At 41.0% G+C, this 21379-nt stretch overlaps 3 protein-coding genes across 6 annotated transcripts in view; 1 reads left to right on the forward strand and 2 right to left on the reverse strand.

Moving 5' to 3' along the window:
* LOC118280911 (leishmanolysin-like peptidase) overlaps nt 1-21379 on the forward strand; it is a 125503-nt gene that overhangs the window by 88623 nt on the left and 15501 nt on the right. For both annotated transcript variants that reach the window (XM_050700933.1, XM_050700934.1), the window contains exons 5-6: nt 17392-17503; nt 20909-21035. In XM_050700933.1, the coding sequence (XP_050556890.1) occupies nt 17392-17503; nt 20909-21035 (239 nt within the window). The remainder of the gene's footprint in view (nt 1-17391; nt 17504-20908; nt 21036-21379) is intronic.
* Nucleotides 412-13941, reverse strand: LOC118280914 (DNA-directed RNA polymerase II subunit RPB1-like). 3 transcript variants are annotated; one of them, XM_050700960.1, is made up of 8 exons: nt 13801-13941; nt 8162-8269; nt 5707-5898; nt 4993-5148; nt 4289-4442; nt 3036-3341; nt 2318-2474; nt 412-1938 (listed from the first exon to the last, which is right to left on the reverse strand). In XM_050700960.1, exons 1-8 carry the CDS (start codon nt 13867-13869, stop codon nt 1809-1811), a joined length of 1272 nt encoding a protein of 423 aa, XP_050556917.1. In that variant the 5' UTR covers nt 13870-13941; the 3' UTR covers nt 412-1808. The 3 variants fall into 3 exon arrangements, with proteins under 3 accessions (XP_050556917.1, XP_050556918.1, XP_050556919.1); XM_050700961.1 differs by having other exon boundaries at nt 13831-13884; XM_050700962.1 differs by lacking the exon at nt 13801-13941 and adding an exon at nt 11391-11598.
* On the reverse strand, nt 18549-19480 carry LOC126911875 (uncharacterized). Its single transcript, XM_050700976.1, has one exon. It carries the CDS (start codon nt 19404-19406, stop codon nt 18591-18593), a length of 816 nt encoding a protein of 271 aa, XP_050556933.1. The 5' UTR covers nt 19407-19480; the 3' UTR covers nt 18549-18590.

Raw genomic sequence — 21379 nt, forward strand, 5'->3', positions numbered from 1 at the left:
TACCCTTACTGCGTACTGGTATGAGTGAACGGTTTTCTTTGGGGTTTACGCGAAATATATCAGGTATCTGCACTCTGTGTTTCACTCAACCTATGAATCAGCCACTAGAAGATTCAGAATTCAAATTAGGGATTCTCCCACAACATATTATATTAATTATTATGTTATCGGCTTACTCACGTATTGTTTTGACGAGGAACTCGACTAGTTTCAAGCCATGCTAGAGGCTCATATTCATGAGCAGCATTCCGCGACACACGACGTGGCGATTGTCGCGCTGCTACTGGCGATTCGAGCTATGCCGATAACATAATAATTAATTTAGTATGTCTCACGAAAGTTACAATAAAATCACAACATATCATCTTCAAAAAGCATTGAAAAAAGGTATCATAAAATAAAACAAAAAAATCTGTTCTTAGAATATAATTTTATACATACATATTACTCTAGATAGGAAAGGCGAAATTATCTAGGTAGATGTTTTTTTTTTTGTTTTGCTTTTTTAGCGTATAATAAATATTTAGGTACAATTTGCAATCAACATCCAGCTTGTTAGATTGACAGACAGACTTATTTATGGTATAAGCCGGTAAACGAGCATACGGATCACCTGATGGTAAGCAATCGCCGCCGCCCATGGACACTTGAAACACCAGAGGCGTTACAAGTGCGTTGCCGGCATTTTGGGGGTTAGGAATTTAAGGGTTGTTGGGGAATCGGGGATTGGGAAGATTGGGAAGGGGGGTAATTGGGTAATTAACCTCAGTCACACAACGCAAGCGTTGTTTCACATCGGTTTTCAGTGAGGCCGTGGTATCACTCCGGTCGAGCCGGCCCATTCGTGCCGAAGCATGGCTCTCCCACACTTAAACGTAGTATTCTTACTTCTAATTAATTTATATTAAATGAAACTTAAAATTATATTTTACAGATTAAACCTAACTCATTAATTATTATACATTATTATGCCTTATGTTGTTTTAAATTTCCCTGTGCGATTCAAAATTGTACACTTATCACATTAATCACAAACTTAAAATAAGTGATCTACTTAATACTACATTTATATGTATAATCTGTATGGTATAGTCATCTACACTATTAATACAGTGTAGATCTGAATCACGTAACTGTTTGACGAGGAACTCGACTAGTTTCAGTAGTAGCGCGACAATCGCCGCGTTGTGTCGCGGAATGCTGCTCATGAATATGAGCCTCTAGCACGGCTTGGAACTAGTCGAGTTCCTCGTCAAACAGTTACGTGAGTAAGCCGATAACATAATAATTAATTTAGTATGTCCCACGAAAGTTATAATAGAAATATGGTTTATTCTGAAATGAATGATAGTTTTCCACATAATACACTTATTCTAAATAGGTAATTAGACTAATTAATCTCTGTTGGGTAAAGTATTATTAGGTATTACACATTTTCTGTCATTTTATTTAAGTTTCAAAATGATTTCTCTGACATACGTTTCGTCCACTAGAGGACTGACTGACAGGACAGACATACTTTAATTTTATACATATCATAAAAAATATTTGCTTTGACGTTCAAAAATTTTACTGACTTTAACTTCGTTTATCTCAGAAACTACTGGATCGATTTCAATAATACTTTTTGTGTTGAATAGTCAATTTATCGAGGAAGGCTTTAGGCTATAAAACATCACGCTACAATCAATAGGAGCCGAGCAGTAGGTAAAAACAGAAGTAGCGGCGTTCAGAATTTTTTTGGCAGGTGGTAGCTGATGTACAAGAAATAACTTAGACTAATACTAAAATGGGCTAGCAGACTTAACTTATGTGATATAATTAACCTTTTTACCCACCACAGGAGATACGTAACCGATCTGGTTGTTACAGCTGGGACAATAGTGGTTGTTGTATTTGAAGTAATCGGTGCAATAAACGCAGAAAATTGAGAGAGGGCTGGAAAAGAAGAAAAACATAAAGTTAAACTAATGTTTTATTTTTTTACATTTGATGCGATGATGATGCTTCACTGACAGACAGACTGACGGACAATTCAATTTCACGTTTCAAAAGTGCCTTCATCATCATCATCAGTCGAGAGACGTCCACTGCTGAACAAAGGCCTCCCCCTTGGTCCTCCTCAAAAGTGTCTTATTTAGGATTAATTGAAATAAATGCTTTGACTTTAACTTTGATGAGTCGACGTAGTCGTGGAAACAAACAAACGAGAAACGAACACTACACAGCTATTCAAAATCCCACATTTTCTAGTTTTTGCCCCAAAAGCTAGACGCCTTTTGGGGGCTTCCGAAGGAGTCAATAAAGAGGTACTTACAAGAGAAAGAACAGCATACAAGCCACGACATGTGTCACAGGCCCGTTCTCTTTGACGACTAGCGTGTGGACCCTCGATCCACAATGGTGGCAGATCAGGTTCTTTCTCTCGTAATTCATCGCTGATAGGGGCAGGTTGGTCACTGGACTGGAGTAATCTGGAAGGGAGATTAGGTGATGCATGAAAAACATATCAAATTCTTTTTTAAACGTTACCTACGGGGGAAAATCATCCAATGACTTCTCCCGCCTTGGACGAGGCGAGAGGGAGTGTCAGACTCTTACTGACTAAAAACTTTAAACGTTATCCTGCACTAGGACTTTTTCATAGTGATATTATTAACACATAAATTCTCATACACTTCGCAGGATATATATTATACATTTTATATGTGGGAGAGCCATGCTTCGGCACGAATGGGCCGGCTCGACTGGAGAGATACCATGGCCTTACCGAAAACTGACCTGAAACAACGGTCAGTTTACGTTGTGTGAGTGAGGTTACCTGAGGCCCAATTCCCCAACAACACTTAAATTCCTAATCCCTAAAAGGCCGGCAACGCACGCCTCTAGTGTTTCAAGTGTCCATGGGCGGCGGCGATTGCTTTCCATCAGGTGATATGTTCACTCGTTTACCGGCTAAGTTCCATAAAAAAACAATCACAGAGCAAGCAATAAAATGAAAATAAATCATTAAAATAAAATTAATAAAAACTTACTTGAAGTGATAACCTGCGTCATGGGAGCTGGAGAATAAACCGGTTCTCTTCTAATGGGCTCCACTCTCAAAGGCTCAAGAATGGGTTCTCTGGGCGTCTCTCTAGCAGGATCTCTCGTCGGAGTTGAAGATTGGGTAACAGCAGTCTCAGTGTACGCCGGAGGTGGCTCAGGAAACTCCGATATAGGAATGGGTGATATTGGAAAACCATCACTGGTACTACCACCATAAACTTGACTCTCTTTAGCCAAAAAACTTGGCATAATGGGAGTCTGTCTTGACGATGATGGGCCTGGAGTGTCAGCACCTGTGAGAAGAAATACCAGTCATTAATATTGATACCTAAGTACGTGTGTCGCCTGGACAGTCACCGCTACCATCAGTTGACTGGACAATCTCTTTACGTGAGTCACTGTTTACATGTGAACATTAGCTCATGACGATACCTAAGTACGTGTGTCGCCTGGACAGTCACCGATACCATCACTTGACTGGACAATCTCTTTACATGAGCTGCTGTTTACATGTGAACATTAGCTCATGACGATACCTAAGTACGTGTGTCGCCTGGACAGTCGCCGCTACCATCAGTTGACTGGACAATCTCTTTACATGAGCTGCTGTTTACATGTGAACATTAGCTCATGACGATACCTAAGTACGTGTGTCGCCTGGACAATCACCGCTACCATCAGTTGACTGGACAATCTCTTTACATGAGCTGCTGTTTACATGTGAACATTAGCTCATGACGATACCTAAGTACGTGTGTCGCCTGGACAATCACCGCTACCATCAGTTGACTGGACAATCTCTTTACATGAGCTGCTGTTTACATGTGAACATTAGCTCATGACGATACCTAAGTACGTGTGTCGCCTGGACAATCACCGCTACCATCAGTTGACTGGACAATCTCTTTACATGAGCTGCTGTTTACATGTGAACATTAGCTCATGACGATACCTAAGTACGTGTGTCGCCTGGACAGTCACCGCTACCATCAGTTGACTGGAAAATCTCTTTACATGAGCTGCTGTTTACATGTGAACATTAGCTCATGGCGATACCTAAGTACGTATCGCCTGGACAGTCACCGCTACCATCAGTTGACTGGACAATCTCTTTACATGAGCTGCTGTTTACATGCGAACATTAGCTCATGACGATACCTAAGTACGTGTGTCGCCTGGACAGTCACCGCTACCACCAGTTGACGTGACAATCTCTTTACATGAGCTGCTGTTTACTTACTTGAGCTAGCTCCTGCCAGATTCAGTGTATTTGGCCTAATAGCCTGATGGTGTGAGGAACTCGAGGATCCTGATTCCGAAGATGGTCCAGATCCTGATTCATCTTTCACGGCGTCAATCCTCCGGTTTTCAAAGGGATCGTACATGATTGTATCCTGAAATTAGTGTTTTAGTTATTCATTAAAAAGGTTTTGGCACTTGTCAGCAATTTTTGATCCCTGGGTAAAATGGTCAATAATGTGCAATTTTATCTGTTTAGTCTAGTCTAGGCTCTCTATCTAGTCTGAAAATCTGGGATTCCTGGGAGTCTTTAAATCCTACGCATTTAAATGTATGTAATACCAATGAGCTTGACTTTTCACAGTTATATGTATGTACTTTCTAAGATTATTTAGACACCACTGACAAACGGTGAAGGAAAACATCATGAGAAAACCTGGGCTTATAATTCCTAATTATAAGTTTGAAATCACCAAACCGCATTGAGCAAGCGTTTTGATTAATGCTCAAACCTTTTTGCATGGAGAACCATGCAAAAAGGCCTTTGGTCAGCAGTGGCCACTTATAGACTGTTGGTGTGTTATTTGCTTTCTTTTATTTTCAAGGCCTGCGTGGTCTAAAGCATTTAAATTTCTTCAAAACATCACAAACACCTTTTCCTTCCTCAGCATCACCCTTCCAATCCTCATCTAAAGCAATATCTACCTGCACAAACTCCGGTTCATCATTGGTAGGAGTGACGATACTCTGTGACACCTCGCTCCCTCCCTCAGGCATGTCGATGTAGACCACTGGAGTTTCATCTATGTCCTTTTTAGTGGTCTCCGCATTACCTGATGTGGTCGCTCTTGTAGGTGTCGTCTGGAATTGGATAAAAGTAGTTTTATAACCGGTAAACGAGCTGACGTATCACCTGATGGTAAGCAATCGCCGCCGCCCATGGACACTTGAAACACCAGAGGCGTTACAAGCGGTGCCGGTGTTTTGGGGGTTAGGTATTTAAGTGTTGTTGGGGAATCGGGGATTGGGAAGATTGGGAAGGGGAGTAATTGGGTCTCGGGTAACCTCACTCACACAACGAAACACAACGCAGGCTTTGTTTCACGTCAGTTTTCTGCTCGGCCGTGGTATCACTCCGGTCGAGCCGGCTCATTCGTGCCGAAGCATGGCTCTCCCACACTCAGTTGGGAAGAATATTATTATCAACTAGTTACTTCCGCGCGGTTTCACCCGCTCTGCTCGGCTCCTATTGATCATAGCGTAATGTTTTATAGCTTATAGCCTTCCTCGATAAATAGACTATCCAACACAAAAATAATTATTCTATTCAGACCAGTAGTTCCGGAGATTAGCGCGTTCTAACAAAGAAACAAACTCTTCAGCTTTATAATATTAGTATAGATTGTGTTAACTCCATACCTGGGGACTACTGGGTCCATAACTGGTGCCGGCTCTTGGCCCATCAGTCTGCAATGGCCGTCTTGGTAGGTTTGCCCATCTGGCCGCTGTCTGCGGGTCTATCGTGGGCACATCGGTGACCATGGGGTTCACGTACGGGTAGCCCTGGTATCGAGGGTAGGGGTTGCTCGCCTGACTTGGTGGTTGTACTATCTGTAAATAGAGAAATCATTACATACATACATACATATCGTCACGCCTTTAATCCCCGAAAGGGTAGGCAGAGGTGCACATTATGGCACGTAATGCCACTAAACAATGTACACCCACTTTTCACAATTTATGTTGTAAGTCCCATGTAATAAGTGGTGAGTCTATTGCCATATACCGGGCACATTTCCAGACTCCGTGCTACTACTGAGAAATTTTCGAAAATCCGAAAAAAGTCCAGCAATACTTTGCCCGACCCGGGCATCGAACCCGAGACCCCTTGTAAGGCAGTCGCACTTGCAACCACTCGACCAACGAGCAGGAACAAGAAATCATTACATAGTATAAAACAAAGTCGCTTTCTCCGTCCCTATGTCCCTTTGTATGCTTAAATCTTTAAAACTACGCAACGGATTTTGATGCGGTTTTTTTAATAGATAGAGTGATTCAAAAGGGGGGTTTATATGTATAATACATGCGTAATATATCACTATTGCACCCATGCGAAGCTGGGGCGGGTCGCTAGTATAATTATAAAATGCTATCCCATAAATATGTGTAATGAATGTGATTATGAGGTACATTCATACATAACCTTACGCCTATCTCCCATGGGGTTAGGCAGAGACAATGGAACGTCGATTGCTACGATTCATCAGTCTTTTTATGTATGCTCATCGGTTAAAGGTACTTTTAATTTGGCCCTTCTTTGCTATGGATGGCTTCCCTACTATCGGTACATCACATACTCGAGCTGCGCATCTTCCTCGCACAGCTACATAGCTTAGTATCAGTGGAAACGGTCACATAGTTTCACAGCTTAATTATTTACTATCTTCGTAGCATAGTTAAATAACATATCTCTAAAATCTCTGTTGAAGAAAAATCCTCTACTAACGTAGGTCACCGGCGATTTACGCGGCAGTTGACGTGTTAACTATGGTATTTATTGGAATTCAATATACATAAAGATGATTTCGATGGTATGGTCTATAATATAAAAATAAGTCGGGTTTTCCTTCCTGGCACTATAACTCCAGAACGCACGAACCGATTTCCACGGTTTTGCATTTATTGAAAGGTCTCGGGCTCCGAAGGTATTATTATTCAATGGAATTTTTCAAAAGACAGAGACAATCATTAGTGGCGAAACTGATTTCTGTTTGCTAGTTATTTATAAACAGATTGAAGTAAATATGTATTTGTATTAGCAAAGTCTGCCAAATTGTCGAGTGTTTCAATTTATGAGATGTTGTTTGCTAGCCAAGAGATATGCTTACCTAGATAATAGGTGATCCGTCTAGCTGTTTTAGTTCTAACTACTTTTCCATATTCGCTTAGGATTTAGAAGTATTATTATTGCTACCAATAGTATTACATATATCCTTTACGATGCCTTTGTCATAACCTAAGCCGGTAACACATTTGTAACGCCTCTGGTGTTTCGTGTGTCTATGGGCGGCGAAGATTGCTTACCATCAGGTGATCCGTCTGCTCGTTTACCGGCTTATATACTTTCCCACATTAGGACTTCCATTAGCTTTGTTGCTACCAATTTTACACACCTCTTTCGCTTCATCAACAGTCATCAGTAGTGTTTTCATGCATGCTCGTGTCGGTTAAAGGTGCTTTTAATTTGGCCCTTTTTTAATATAAATCGCTAAACTCGTCGCTATATATCCGTCTAGGGCGCCCTCTAACGGCGGTCCCACTCATATTCGCCTTGCATACTTTCATAAATCTGCTTTCATCCATCCTTTCTACATGTCCAAACCATCGTAACATTCCCATTTCAATCCTTGTCACTACATCGTCTTTAATATACTTAAATAAATATTATAGACTGCAGGCACTTAGTATAGACTGCATGGTTGACGCGGTGGCTGGGCAACCGGCTGCCACGCAACGTGTAGCAGTTTCGATTCCCGCACGGAGCAACTCTTTGTGTGATCCACAAATTGTGGTTTCGGGTCTGGGTGTCATGTGTATGTGAACTTGTATGTTTGTAAACGCACCCACGATACAGGAGAAAATCCTAGTGTTTTTCTAAATATTTCAATCTGCCTGCTGCGGTTTTTCCATCGGATTACAATGTGGGTGTCTTCAAGTCTAGAGTGAATAGGCTCTTAAGAAACTAGTGCGCCTCACCATCAACGATTGCATCACTACTTACCATCAGGTGGGATTGTACTTGATTGTAGTCAAGCATTAGTTTTAATCGAATAAAAAAAAATAACGAAAAAATAAAAACGAAATAGATTCTTACCGTGACCGCCTGCGGATCAGGAGATGGTATCTCAGTGACTATTGGCCTTACATACGGGTAGCCCTGGTATCCAGGGTAGCTCCCACCCAGGCTGGACGACTGCATCTCCTGAAAAATGCAATAAGAACTTAATAAGTAAACACCGGATTTTAAGCAACCTCAAATTTTTTTTTACATTTAATGGGTCGACGTTTGGCCGCTATCTCGCCTGATGGTAAGTGATGATGCGGTCTACGATGAAGCACGTCTGCCCATAAGCAACCTATATATATATAAACACCCAGGTTATACCCATCAGGAAACAGACTCCAGCAAGGAGTTCCACTCCCTAGCAGTTCGCACAAGGAAGCTTAACAAATTGTAGAATATGCGCTTAAAATGCCTTTTTTTAAGGTCATTTAAAGGATTCTTCCGCCTTGAAAAACCCAAGTGAAAATACGTTTTTTTAAGGGGTGAAAATCATCTAATGCCTTCTCCCGTCTTCTGCGAGGCGAGAGAGAGTATCAGACTCTTACTGACTAAAAACCACCCCGTTCCTACACCTGCTTGTCGAGCCGGAGCCCCGGTAAACCCGCTAGGTAGTCCGCAGCTCCTGATTAGGCATAAGCCCTACTGGGCCCCATCCAACAGCCCTACCGAAAACAACTCAACCAACGACGCATGCCTTAACACTTTGAACGCCGTGGTGGTCACCGGTGACCGACGTTCGCGGAGGATTTGCCTTCAACAGTTTTCTATTGGCAGTCAAAGACTTTTTTTCAGGGGGAAAATCATCCAAGGTCTTCTCTCGCCAGGGCGAGGCGAGAGGGAGTGTCAGACTCTTACTGACTAAAAACCACCCCGTTCCTACTCCTGCTTGTCTGCAGCTCCGGATTAAGCATCAGCCCTACTGGGCCCTATCTGTGGTGGTCTGATGACTTTTTGGGGCGCGCGCGGAACGCGATGCGCCGAACGCTCGGATCTGGTTCTGGTCGAGCGGCGAGCTACCCTTGCTCGCCGTCCGCAGGCCCGCTCTTACGGTGGCCGGAGATCGTCACGCGATCCCCGATGCCCGAAGTGTCCTTCGCATCGGCTGGGGCGTGAGGAGGTTCGTTCCCTCACGCGTCCCGCCTCCTCCTTAGGCAGTCAAAGACTTAAGCAACACCCACTTTACAGAGGCGTGATGTGTAGATAGAAACGTAATAATACGATTCTGTTTGTGTTATCACTTCGATTATCTGTGTTTACCTTATATCAAATCCTCTATACGCTACGATTATGCGATTAATGACAATAAATATATGTTTTTATGAAGATACAGTGCATATTCAGTGCTAGGAATGTGACGTTTTTTACTCTTTTTATTTATGTAACACACGAGTGTAAACGTGCAGGCGGATCACCTGATGGTAAGCAATCGCCGCCGCCCATGGACACTAAAAATACCAGAGGCGTTACAAGTGCATTGCCGGCCTTTTAGAGGTTAGGAATTTAAGGGTTGTTGGGGAATCGGGGATTGTGAACATTTTTGTCTGTCTGTCTGTATGTTCAGGCATCACGTGAAAATCAACGGTTCAATTTCGATGAAACTTGGTATAATTATTCCTTATTATCCTGGGCGTAAAATATTATACTTATTATCCTGGAAAAATACGTAGAAAACAAAATCTTAATTTTTCATTTTTATACTACAGAACGCAAGCTCAACAGCAGTAGCTCAATAGAGGGATCTCCTTAATTATTATGGGCCTAGCCGTATTTGGGTCCAATAGATTTATAAGATGTCATTGTCAAAGTTACTCAAAATTGAGAAATAAAACTTCCACGCGAAGACCGACATCCGCTTGGACGGAGTCGCGGGCGGAAGCTAGTCTATAATATAAAAATAAGTCGGGTTTTCCTTCCTGACGCTATAACTCCAGAACGCACGAACCGATTTCCACGGTTTTGTATTCGTTGGAAAGGTCTCGGGCTCCGTGAGGTTTATAGCAAAAAGAAAAAATTAAGAGAAAAACAGGAAAACTGGGAAAATTATTGGTGGCGAAATGTAGTTCGCCGGGTTTGCTAGTATCAATTATAAAAGTGTGTTTATAAATAGATTTCTTAAGAACTGAGAATCATCTACATATGAATCACGAAGTTATTTTATTTGTATCTATTATATTATGTATATAATCGTGATAAAAACCCGTTTTTTGTATGAAAATATTAACTTTTTTCCTTATTTGTGTTACTTAAAGATTTAGATACGTATCGATCTAGTTTGTCTTTAAAGTGAACTGCTTATCAGGCAGTATTGTATTGTTAAATAATAGTAATTAAGGTTTATTAGATTATTGGACTAAATTTTAATATGCGCGATTTTGTAAAAAAAAAATTAAACTTCATCATCGGTTCATCATCAGACGCAGTGACGTTGCGCAGCCTACTTTAGAGTGTGCAGAGTATGTCGATGAAATACTTCCATGGACGCCCTCTGTCCCAATTAGAACCTTCAGTAAAGTCAAGTGCAGATGGACTTATTTCCCCTACAGAAGAATGCATCTCTACCTACTCCCTACAGAAAATAAAAGGCGTGATATTGACAATATACTAGGAAATACCAACACAATACATGTGACAATGTATCAAATAAATAGACCTTTCCTAATCGGTGAACGCACTCTCAATAACCGATTACTTCAAGGTGAAGATATGTTCTTTAACATAATCCTCAAATTGTACCTTTACTCTACATGAGCTGCTGTTTACATGACGACACCTAAGTACGTGTGTCGCCTGGACAGTCACCGCTACCATCAGTTGACTGGACAATCTCTTTACATGAGCTGCTGTTTACATGTGAACATTAGCTCATGACGATACCTAAGTACGTGTGTCGCCTGGACAGTCACCGCTACCATCAGTTGACTGGACAATCTCTTTACATGAGCTGCTGTTTACATGTGAACATTAGTTCATGACGATACCTAAGTACGTGTGTCGCCTGGACAGTCACCGCTACCATCAGTTGACTGGACAATCTCTTTACATGAGCTGCTGTTTACATGTGAACATTAGCTCATGCTTAAGAAGTTACATGTATGTTAACTTTACAAAATAATGCGGATCGCAAGTACCTACACAAATACTTCCAAAAATGATCTTACACAACTTTGCGTAAGTAGTTCGCTTTGACAGATGTCGATTTGCAATAGTGACGTAGGTATCAAAATCTACCGACGACGTAAATAGTAAAAAAAATACTTACGTTTTTCGTTGATTTTCGCACAAAAACACAATTAAAACTGTTTTATTTAGCCACTAAAGTCTGTTTTCCTTAATAGAGTCCAGTTTTAAACACTAATTTGGTAACAGAAACTCGTTTTTGACACTTTTAAATAACAATGTTTTATGGGAACGTATGTTTTTGTCTAACAGCCGCCATCTTGCGTTCAGCCCGAGATCGAAATGAATGGTTATCTACAGCCAAGATAAGATAAACAAATATTATACGATTCTACTTGGCAAATAATGTCATACGTAACGTATATTATGTTTGTGAATTTACATGATTATTGTAATTCTGTTTTTGTCTTTATTAATGTGAAGGCAAAACGTGAAGAATGTCGCGCGAGTAGAATGTCTAATGAGAAATCAGTTTGCATGTAGTTTCATTTCAAAGTTAAAGTCAAAATTATTTATTTCAAATAGACATAGAAGGCACTTTTGAACGTCATAGCAAATTATTATTATGTTATCGGCTTACTCACGTAACTGTTTGACGAGGAACTCGACTAATTTCAAGCTATGCTAGAGGCTCACACGCACATTCGTGTATCGCGGAATGCTGCTCATGAATATGAGCCTCTAGCATGGCTTGAAACTAATCGAGTTCCTCGTTAAACAGTTACGTGAGTAAGCCGATAACATAATAATTATGTCTCACGAAAGTTACAATAAAGTCAAAGCAAATCACTACATAGTATAAAACAAAGTCGCTTTTTCTGGTATGTTGTATGTCCCTATGAACGCTTAAATCTTTAAAACTACGCAACGGATTTTGATGCGGTTTTTTTTAATAGATAGAGTAACTCATGAGGAAGGTTTTTATGTATAATACAGGTATAATATATCACCGCCGCAGAAGACACTCCGGGCGTCGGGGATCGCGTGACGATCTCCGGCCACCGTAAGTGCGGGTCTGCGGACGACGAGCAAGGGTAGCTCGCCGCCCGAACAAAACCAGACCCGTGCGTACGGCGCGTCGCGTTCTGCGCGCGCCTCAAAGAGCCATCAGACCACCATAGATGGGGCCCAGTAGGGCTGATGCCCGATCCGGAGCTGCGGACAACGTAAAAGGTTACCGGGGCTCCGGCTCAAAGCAGGAGAAGGAACGGGGTGGTTTTTAGTCAGTAAGAGTCTGACACTCCCTCTCGCCTCACCCAAGGCAGGAGAAGTCATTGGATGATTTTCCACCCTCAAAAAAAAAAAAAAAAGGTATAATATATCACCATTGCACCCATGCGAAGCTGGGGCGGGTCGCTAGTATTACAATACAAAGAAAATAAAATGTCTGTCTGTCGGTCAGTCCTCTAGTTGCTCTATTTGCTCGTTCCAAAGTGTAGATTCCTATGGAGAAGAATTTAGATTTAGACTAATAAATAAAATTGAAGTATTTGTTTGTAATATTAAAGTAACCTGCTTTTTACTACATCACATCAACATCAACAGAGTGACCACTACTGACCAAAGCCTCTTCTCACACGGAGAAGGTTTGAGCATGAATCACCACGCTTACTCAATGCGGGTTGGCGGTTTCAAACTTAAAATTAGACATTTTAAGCCCAGGTTTCCTCATGATGTTTTCCTTCACCGTTTGTCAGTTTAGCAGTGGTGTCTAAGTAATCGTAGAAAGTTATATGTACTTTCAAAACGCTAAGGAAATGGTATCATGGTATATATCGGAGCTGCGGACTACCTAGCGGGTTTACCGGGGCTCCGGTTGGAAAAGCAGGAGTAGTAACGGGGTGGTGTTTAGTCAGTAAGAGTCTTACACTCCCTCTCGCCTCGCCTAAGGCGGGAGAAGTCAATGGATGATTCAAAATAATGTAGGCAATGCACTTAGAATTCCACTATCGTTATTGATATTCAAGGGTGATATTGATCATTAACTTTTAGACAATTCGTCTGTTTGTTTATCAAAATAATAAAAAAATATAAATACGAAAGTAACTCACGTCTCTGTCTCTTCTTTACGCCTAAACCACTATACCGATTAGAACAATTAGTTAGATAATCCAATCATCGCTGGCATAAGTTAGTTAATATAATTATGTATAATTGACGCCCGAATACTGAAATGCTACTCAATTTTAAGTTGTACTTAAATATCGTGCTATCTCTGTCATTTTATAAAGAATTGATAGTGACAGAACTACATTTGAGAGCGACTTTATATTGAATAGCTTTTGAGTATTCGGATATGAATCTTACGTTAGAACTTGAGACGGGATATTTACCATGTTTATTTATGTCTATGAGTTTCCGATATTTCGGCACTGTTGTAAGCGCCATGATCACGGATGAACTCATCACTACATGGTAAATATCCCGTCTTAAGTTCTAATGCCAGTGTTAGTGACCAATGCCAGTTTAAAAAACTTATAATTGCTTCTTACTTCCAATATATTTGTGAAGACCACACTCACTGATTTTCGCAATACGTCTCTCATTGCATTGACTTCCATCACTCTTGTTTCTTCATGCAAGCTATTCTTCTGTAAAATGCACTACCCTAGTAGAAGGACATCGGAATAACTATGAATCACTGTCGCTTTTAATTTTAATTTAAAACCCGTGAACACACGTTTACCGATTGACGAACTAAACACATTTAAGGAAAATATAGATTTGCTGCAGTCTAAAAGGTCACCTATGACGTTTGCTTGTTACACTGCTATAACTCGTTTTACTTTTTCTTTTATTTTGGAATAAGCCGGTAAACGAGCCTGATCACCTGATGGTAAGTAATCGCCGCCGCCCATGGATAGTTGAAATACTAGAGGCGTTACAAGTGCGTTGTTAGCCTTTTGGGGGTTAGGAATTTAAGGTTTGTTTGGGATTGGGAAGATTGGGAATGGGGGTAATTGGGCCTCCGGTAACCTCAGTCACACAATGCAAGCGTTGTTTCACGTCGGTTTTCTGCTCGGCTGTGGTGTCACTCCGGTCGAGCCGGCCCAGCAGTGCCGAAGCATGGCTCTCCAACACTTAAATTATTTTTAACTCGTTTCTGCCAGCTGCTTCGCCCGCGTTCCCATGGGATTAATAGTATCTTATGTGATGGGATATCCCATCACCTAAGGCAGCTCATTCCCTGTCTGTATACCAAATTTTATCAAAATCCGTTCAGTACTTTTACCGTGATTGACAGACAAACATCCAAACAAATCAACTTTCAGATGTATAATACTAGTGTGATTCGGAATTTTCAATTCGGAACTACAAATATAATGGCGGCCCGGAGGTTTCAAGCATGAGGTTGTGGGTTTAAAACCTCCCAACGGCAAGTACAATCAAATAGTGTCTTTTCCCAATGTTATACGTACTCTCTAACATTATTTAGACACCACTGCGCAATCGGTAGAAAGAAAACATAAATAGTACAGAATTCTCTGTGTGACGTAGGTGGGCTGATTGCTAATCTAATCTACTCTTTATCTATATTCAAAATATTCAGTGTTTATCCACGATCGGTATACCTATGTATAGTGCTGTAATCTAGATTTCCATCCCGCCTCTTCCCGCGGGTGTGATAATCTGACCATTTGACACAAAATTAAATGTGCTTGCTCAACCGGAGTGATACCACGGTCTTACAGAAAACCGACGTGAAACAACGCTTGCGTTGTGTGAGTGATGGGGTTGCCGAAGGCCTAATTAGTCCCCTTTCCAATCTTCCCACTTCCCGATTTCCTTACAACCCTTAAATTCCTAACCCCCAAAGGCCGGCAACGTACTTGTAACGCCTCTAGTGTTTCGGGTGTCCATGGTCGGCGGCGTTAGCTGATCTATACTTATTTAAAATATTCATTGTTTATCTATGCTATGTAATATTCATTTTACTACCTTTGGAATGAATGGTTTTGCCACCATTGCTCTTCTTCCCACGGGTGTGATAATCTGACCATTTGGCACAAATGTGCTTGCTGCAACCGGAGTACCTAGCGGGTTTAACGGGCCTGATCCGAAACTTCGGACTACCTAGCGGGTTTACCGGGGCTGCGGATCGAAAAGTAGGAATAGGAACGGGGTTGTTTTTGTAGTCAGTAAGAGTCTGACACTCCCTCTCGCCTCGCCCAAGGCGGGAGAAGTCATTGGATGTTTTTCTCCCCGCAAAATCTTTTTTTTACGTGTTTTTAGAGGCGTTACAAGTGCATTGCCGGCCTTTTGGGGGTTAGGAATTTAAGGGCTTTTAGGAAATCAGGAATTGGGAAGATTGGGAAGGGGGAAATTAGGCCTCCGGTAACCTCACTCACACAACGAAACACAACGCAAGTGATGTTTCACATCGGTTTTCTGCTCGGCCGTGGTATCACTCCGGTCGAGCCGGCCCATTCGTGCCGAAGCATGGCTCTCCCACACTTGTATAAGTAATACCTCTCATTACTTTTTTTTTATGTCAATCAATTGTCATTTAAATTTTTTTCGGCAATGCAAAGTTCACCTAAGCACATTCTTTTTAAATACACAAAAAACTAAAACGCATCATGACGAGACAATTTTAAAACGATAATTATCAACATATTTTTATGATATAAAGATTTGATTACGTTTCTTATCTATCTGGACACAAATTCACTGTTTTGCGGACTGATAATTATTTAATTTAATTAGGTCTTTTGTATTCGTAATGAATCTCTTTCTTTTTTTTATGAAACACGCCGGTTATCGAGCTGATGTATTACCTGATGGTAAGCAATCGCCGCCACAAGTGCGTTACCGGCTTTTTGGGAGTTAGGAATTTAAGGGTTGTTGTTCGGGAATGGGGATGCGGAAGATTGGGAAGGGGGAATTGGGCCTCCGGTAACCTCACTCACACAACGAAACACAACGCAAGCGTTGTTTCACGTCGGTTTTCTGTGAGGCCGTGGTATCACTACGGTCGAGCCGACCCATTCGTGCCGAAGCATGGCTCTCCCACACTTCTTTTTCGTTAGAAGACTCGGTCCCCCTTATCGGTGCTGGAGGTGGCCACCGGGGTAGTTTTAGTGAAGAATTCCACACTCCCTAGTCTTTCTCCTCAAAAAGCTAGGCGCCTTTTGAAGGTTTCCCCCTGTCATTAAAAAAGAAAGTCTTTCTTACTCCTACTCATACTGAATTTCTGTTTTTTTCTATGGTATAATTCGGTAAACGAGCAGACGGATCATTTGATGGTAAGCAATCACCGCCGCCCATGGACACCCGAAACACCAGAGGCGTTATAAGTGCTTTACTGAACTTTTGGAGGTTAGGAATTTAAGGGTTGTTGGGGAATTTGGGATTAGGAAGATTGTGATACTTGGTGTAATTAGGCCCCCGGTAACCTCACTCACACAACGCAACCGTTGTTTTACGTCGGTTTTCTGTGTGGCCGTGGTAGCACTCCGGTCGAGCCGGCCCAGCAATGCCGAATGGCATGGCTCTCCCACAATGTGTCAACTTCTTCCTCCATTCTCCCCTAAATGACGTCATTCTCTCAAGTGTTGATGATGATGATTACAATAGGGATGATGACTGGGTAAAAAATAAATTGTTACAACTTTTCAATACAATAAAATATTCAAAAATAATCTCTCTCTCTCTCTCATTCAGAAATTTGATGAACTACTTAATTTTAGATTTTTTCTAGCTAAATTTCTAGAAATAAGTCTGCTATTTGACGTCAAAAACTTATGACGTCATCATAGAGTATTTCATACTTGAAGTTCATAGAAGATATCGTTTTTGACATTTCGACAAAAGTTTTTTTTTTTAAACTTTGCCCCACATTAGGATTTTCTCCTGTATCGTGGTTGCGTTTACAAACATACAATTTCACATGCACATGACACCCAGAACCGAAACAACAATTTGTGGATCACACAAAGAGTTGCTCCGTGCGGGAATCGAACCCGCTACCCGTTGCACGGCAGCCAGTTGCCCAGCCACCGCGCCAACCGTGCAGTCAAATTGAATTTGACTAGTAGGAAACTAGCCTATTGTATTAATTGATCTATTTTCTTTTGTTTCAGAAAATGTCCAACGCGTCAAGTGTTCGTCCGAGACGGGAGAACGCATTGCATAGATCAGTGTAATGCTGAGACTATGTGCGGCGAGGTGAAGGTCCCGGAGGAGCATCTCAATGTAAGTGCCTTGTTTTCATCATCCATACTTAATAGCTACTTCCGCGCGGTTTCACTCGCTCTGCTCGGTCTCCTATTGGTTATAGCGTCATGTTTAATAGCCTATAGCCTTTCTCGATAAATGCACTATCCAACACTAAAAGAATTTTTCAAATCGGACCAGTAGTTCCGGAGATTAGCGCGTTCAAACAAACAAACAATCAAACAAACTCTTCAGCTTTATAATATTAGTATTGATATAGGGTGACTGGTAAATTAGTGAACGATATTTAAACACGTGATTGTACTGATGGATGCGTTTGGCTGCCACCAATCATATTCATTGGTTTAATAGCTTAGCTCTGGTAGAAACGGACTCAACTAAGCTACATAGCTCAGCTGCTATGGATGGCTTCCCTACTATCGATACATCGCATACTCGAGCTGTGCATCTTCCTGGCACAGCTTTTTGGCATCCATCATCATCAATGACTTCTCTCGCCTCGTGCGAGGCGAGAGGGAGTGTCAGACGCTTACTGACTAAAAACCACCCCGTTCCTACTCCTGCTTTTCGAACCGGAGCCCCGGTAAACCCGCCAGGTAGTCAGCTAGGCCGCAGCTCCGGATCAGGCATCAGCCCTACTGGCCCCTATCTATGGTGATCTGATGGCTTTTTGAGGCGCGCGCGGAAAGCGACGCGCCGCGAAAAATTACCCCGCGGGAAAAATTACCCCTAAGGTTGCTTTTCTACCAGGGACATGCCATCCTACGTTGCTGTGTGTTAGACTTCCACCTATCATATTCATTGGTATACATAATTTGGCATTGGTGGAAACGGGCACAGCTCAGCTATCTTTTTTATATGGAAAGATGCGTGATATGGATGGCTTCTGTAATATCGATACATTGCATACTTCATCGCACAGCTACATATCTTAGTATCAGTGGAAACAATCACATAGTTTCACAGCTTAGCTATTACATCTTCATAGCAAGCCACATAGCACAATCTCTGATGAAAAAGCACTCTTAACCCACGATTTTAAAATATAAAACTCATTGAACCTAAAAAAAAAACAACTAATTTATTACAAAATAAAAAGTAACTGCTATCTCTTTCTAATTCGCGGCGTATCCGGCTTCGGTAACTCTTTCTCCCACCAATTCTCCTGCTTATTACTTCTTCTAGGTATAAGCAGAGACATCGGTCCACTCGTCGCGATCAAACTCACTCTCTTATTATCATACTGGTCAAATTCTTCCTCTCCATTTTTACTCGTAGTCATATCAATTTCAAAAGCCCTTTTTTGAAACGTCTCGTTCTCTGGAAATTCATCTGGCGTTGTCTTATGTCTTAAATCTTCTGCCACTGTATTATCCTCTATAGAAGCTACATGTGATATAACCATGTTACTATCTTGTTTAGGTTTCTTATTTGATTTTGTACATTCAGTCGTACCTAGAGTATGGAATGTATATTGAATTTTATCATCGTATCTTTCTCTTTCTTCTCCATTTGTCTTTTTATCGTCGACTTCTTCTAATTCTCTATTAGTCGCTGTATCTGTTTGTGTGTCCGCTATATATCTACTCTGAACTTCATACGGATTTCCTATACTTAGCGGTTCATCTTTTGTTTTTTCTGTGTCTCTGTTCGTTTCAATAGAACTTGATTTTTCTTTTTCTTTACCTAATATGTCTTCTGCGGATTTTATTTTATCTTGCATTCTGGTTTCTTCTATGTCTAAGCCGCGTTTTTCTATGTTATATTTATCATTTTCTTCTGAAACGTGGTCAGATATGTCTTGTAGTATTGGTTGGTTATTGTCTTGTGCTTCTAAAGTACGCATCATTTTCTCAGTAGCTCTTGCTATGAAATCTGCTATTTTGTCCGATATAGATTCTGATACGAATTTTCTTGCCATTTTTTTCACATCGTCTATGTTTGCTGTTAGTAGTACTAGTGTGTGGGCTATATGCGTCAGTAATAACAGGTTTAATGCTGAAACAAATGAGATATTTTTAGAGGAATGGACTTTATTTTTCGATATAAAGTACTAGGTAGGTTCTTATTGATCATGATGTTTTATGCCTTCTTTAAGAAATGGACTATGGACAATAATCATTCACTAGTTCAAGTAACAAGCTTCTTTCTTTCTTCAGCTTCATAAGTATAGATAAATATTGTATAGCTATCAAAATGCAATGCTTCGGCACGAATGGGTCGGTTCGACCGGAGTGATACCACGGCCTCACAGTATACCGACGTGCAACAACGCTTGTATTGGGTTTCGTTGTGTGAGTGAGGTTACCGGAGGCCTAATCCAACTATCCTGAAATTCTTAACCCCCAAAAGGCCGGCAACGCACTTGCAACGCCTCTGGTGCTTCAAGTGTCCATGGGCGGTGGCAATTGCTTACCATCAGGTGATCCGTCTAGTCGTTTACCGGCTTATACCATAAAAAAGCCATTTTTATTTCATTTGGTAAAAACATTTATATTTTTTCTATTATGTAACATTACAAAGTCACTTACCACTAACACAGAATTTACATGGAATCAACATATTTTACTAAATCTAAAATTTACCTAGAACTAAATTGAAAAACATAAAATTATGTATTTTGTTCCACTCTTATTCTTATTGAAACGACTTATGTTATTTGTGACTGATTTTATTCGCTTTTTTTATTGGTTTCTATACTTATTTTTTAGTCCGAGGTTTTCTTAACATTTAAGTAATATAAAATTACTATGATCTGTCCGTCCGTTACCATCAGTTGACTGGACAATCTCTTTACATGAGCTCGACATATTTTACATTAGCTCATGACGATACCTAAGTATTGTCGCCTAGTCACGCTACCATCAGTTGACTGGACAATCTAAAATTATGAGCTGCTGTTTACATGTGAACATTCTCATGACGATACCTAAGTACGTGTGTCGCCTGGACAGTCACCGCTACCATCAGTTGACTGGACTATCTCTTTACATGAGCTGCTTGTTTTCTATACTTATTTTTACTCCAAGGTTTTGTTAACATTTAGGTAATATAATATTACTATGATCTGTCCGTCCGTTACTGGCTATTTCATTACGCCTGTCGCCTGGACAGTCACCGCTGCCATCAGTTGACTGGACAATCTCTTTACATGAGCTGCTGTTTACATGTGAACATTAGCTCATGACGATACCTAAGTACGTGTGTCGCCTGGACAGTCACCGCTACCATCAGTTGACTGGACAATCTCTTTACATGAGCTGCTGTTTACATGTGAACATTAGCTCATGGCGATACCTAAGTACGTGTGTCGCCTGGACAGTCACCGCTACCATCAGTTGACTGGACACCCCCTTCATGAGTTGCTGTTCTATTTTATACTTTATCCTCATGTGTTTAATATTGTTTTTTGGTTATTTTCAGCTCTGTTACGTTTGTAACAGTACCGGGCATAACTGCAGAGCGTTGCCTCGAAATATCCGAATAGAAGAAGAGATACCGACAGAACTGGATGGCAACTCTATCAATGAGGGAACAGAAGTACCTCCAGGTAAGAAAGAGATGCATATATTGAAGTACCACCAGGTAAGAAAGAGATGCATATATTGAAGTACCTCTAGGTAAGAAAGAGATGCATATCGACGGTAAAAAGGAAATAGGGTATAAGCAGTATAAGCGACATTTTGGTCAAAAATGAGTTTATTATGCTATCCTACGTAAAATTTCCGCTCTTGCGAATGCGCTTACTCTAATGGCTCTACGATGACATTTTTGGCGTTTATATCCTAGCAAAAAAAAAATCATTTTTCTGGTATTATTTCAACGACCGACGAGTTTAAACGGCTCTCCTGAACATTTCATTTTTTGTCGCTTATCCTATTTCCTTTTAACAGT

The sequence above is a fragment of the Spodoptera frugiperda genome, chromosome 19 (assembly GCF_023101765.2).
Source record: "Spodoptera frugiperda isolate SF20-4 chromosome 19, AGI-APGP_CSIRO_Sfru_2.0, whole genome shotgun sequence".
Lineage (NCBI taxonomy): Eukaryota > Metazoa > Arthropoda > Insecta > Lepidoptera > Noctuidae > Spodoptera > Spodoptera frugiperda.

Bases quoted from the DNA above. Each gene is read 5' to 3' on its own strand.
- LOC118280914 (XM_050700960.1), bottom strand. From the start codon at position 13,869: ATGGAAGTCAATGCAATGAGAGACGTATTGCGAAAATCAGTGAGTGTG. The intron at 8,270-13,800 runs GTAAGAAGCAAT...TGCATTTTTCAG, and splicing joins TCTTCACAAATATATTGGAA to GAGATGCAGTCGTCCAGCCT. The intron at 3,342-4,288 runs GTAAGTAAACAG...TTCTTCTCACAG, and splicing joins TCTGGCAGGAGCTAGCTCAA to GTGCTGACACTCCAGGCCCA.
- LOC126911875 (XM_050700976.1), bottom strand. From the start codon at position 19,406: ATGGCAAGAAAATTCGTATCAGAATCTATATCGGACAAAATAGCAGAT.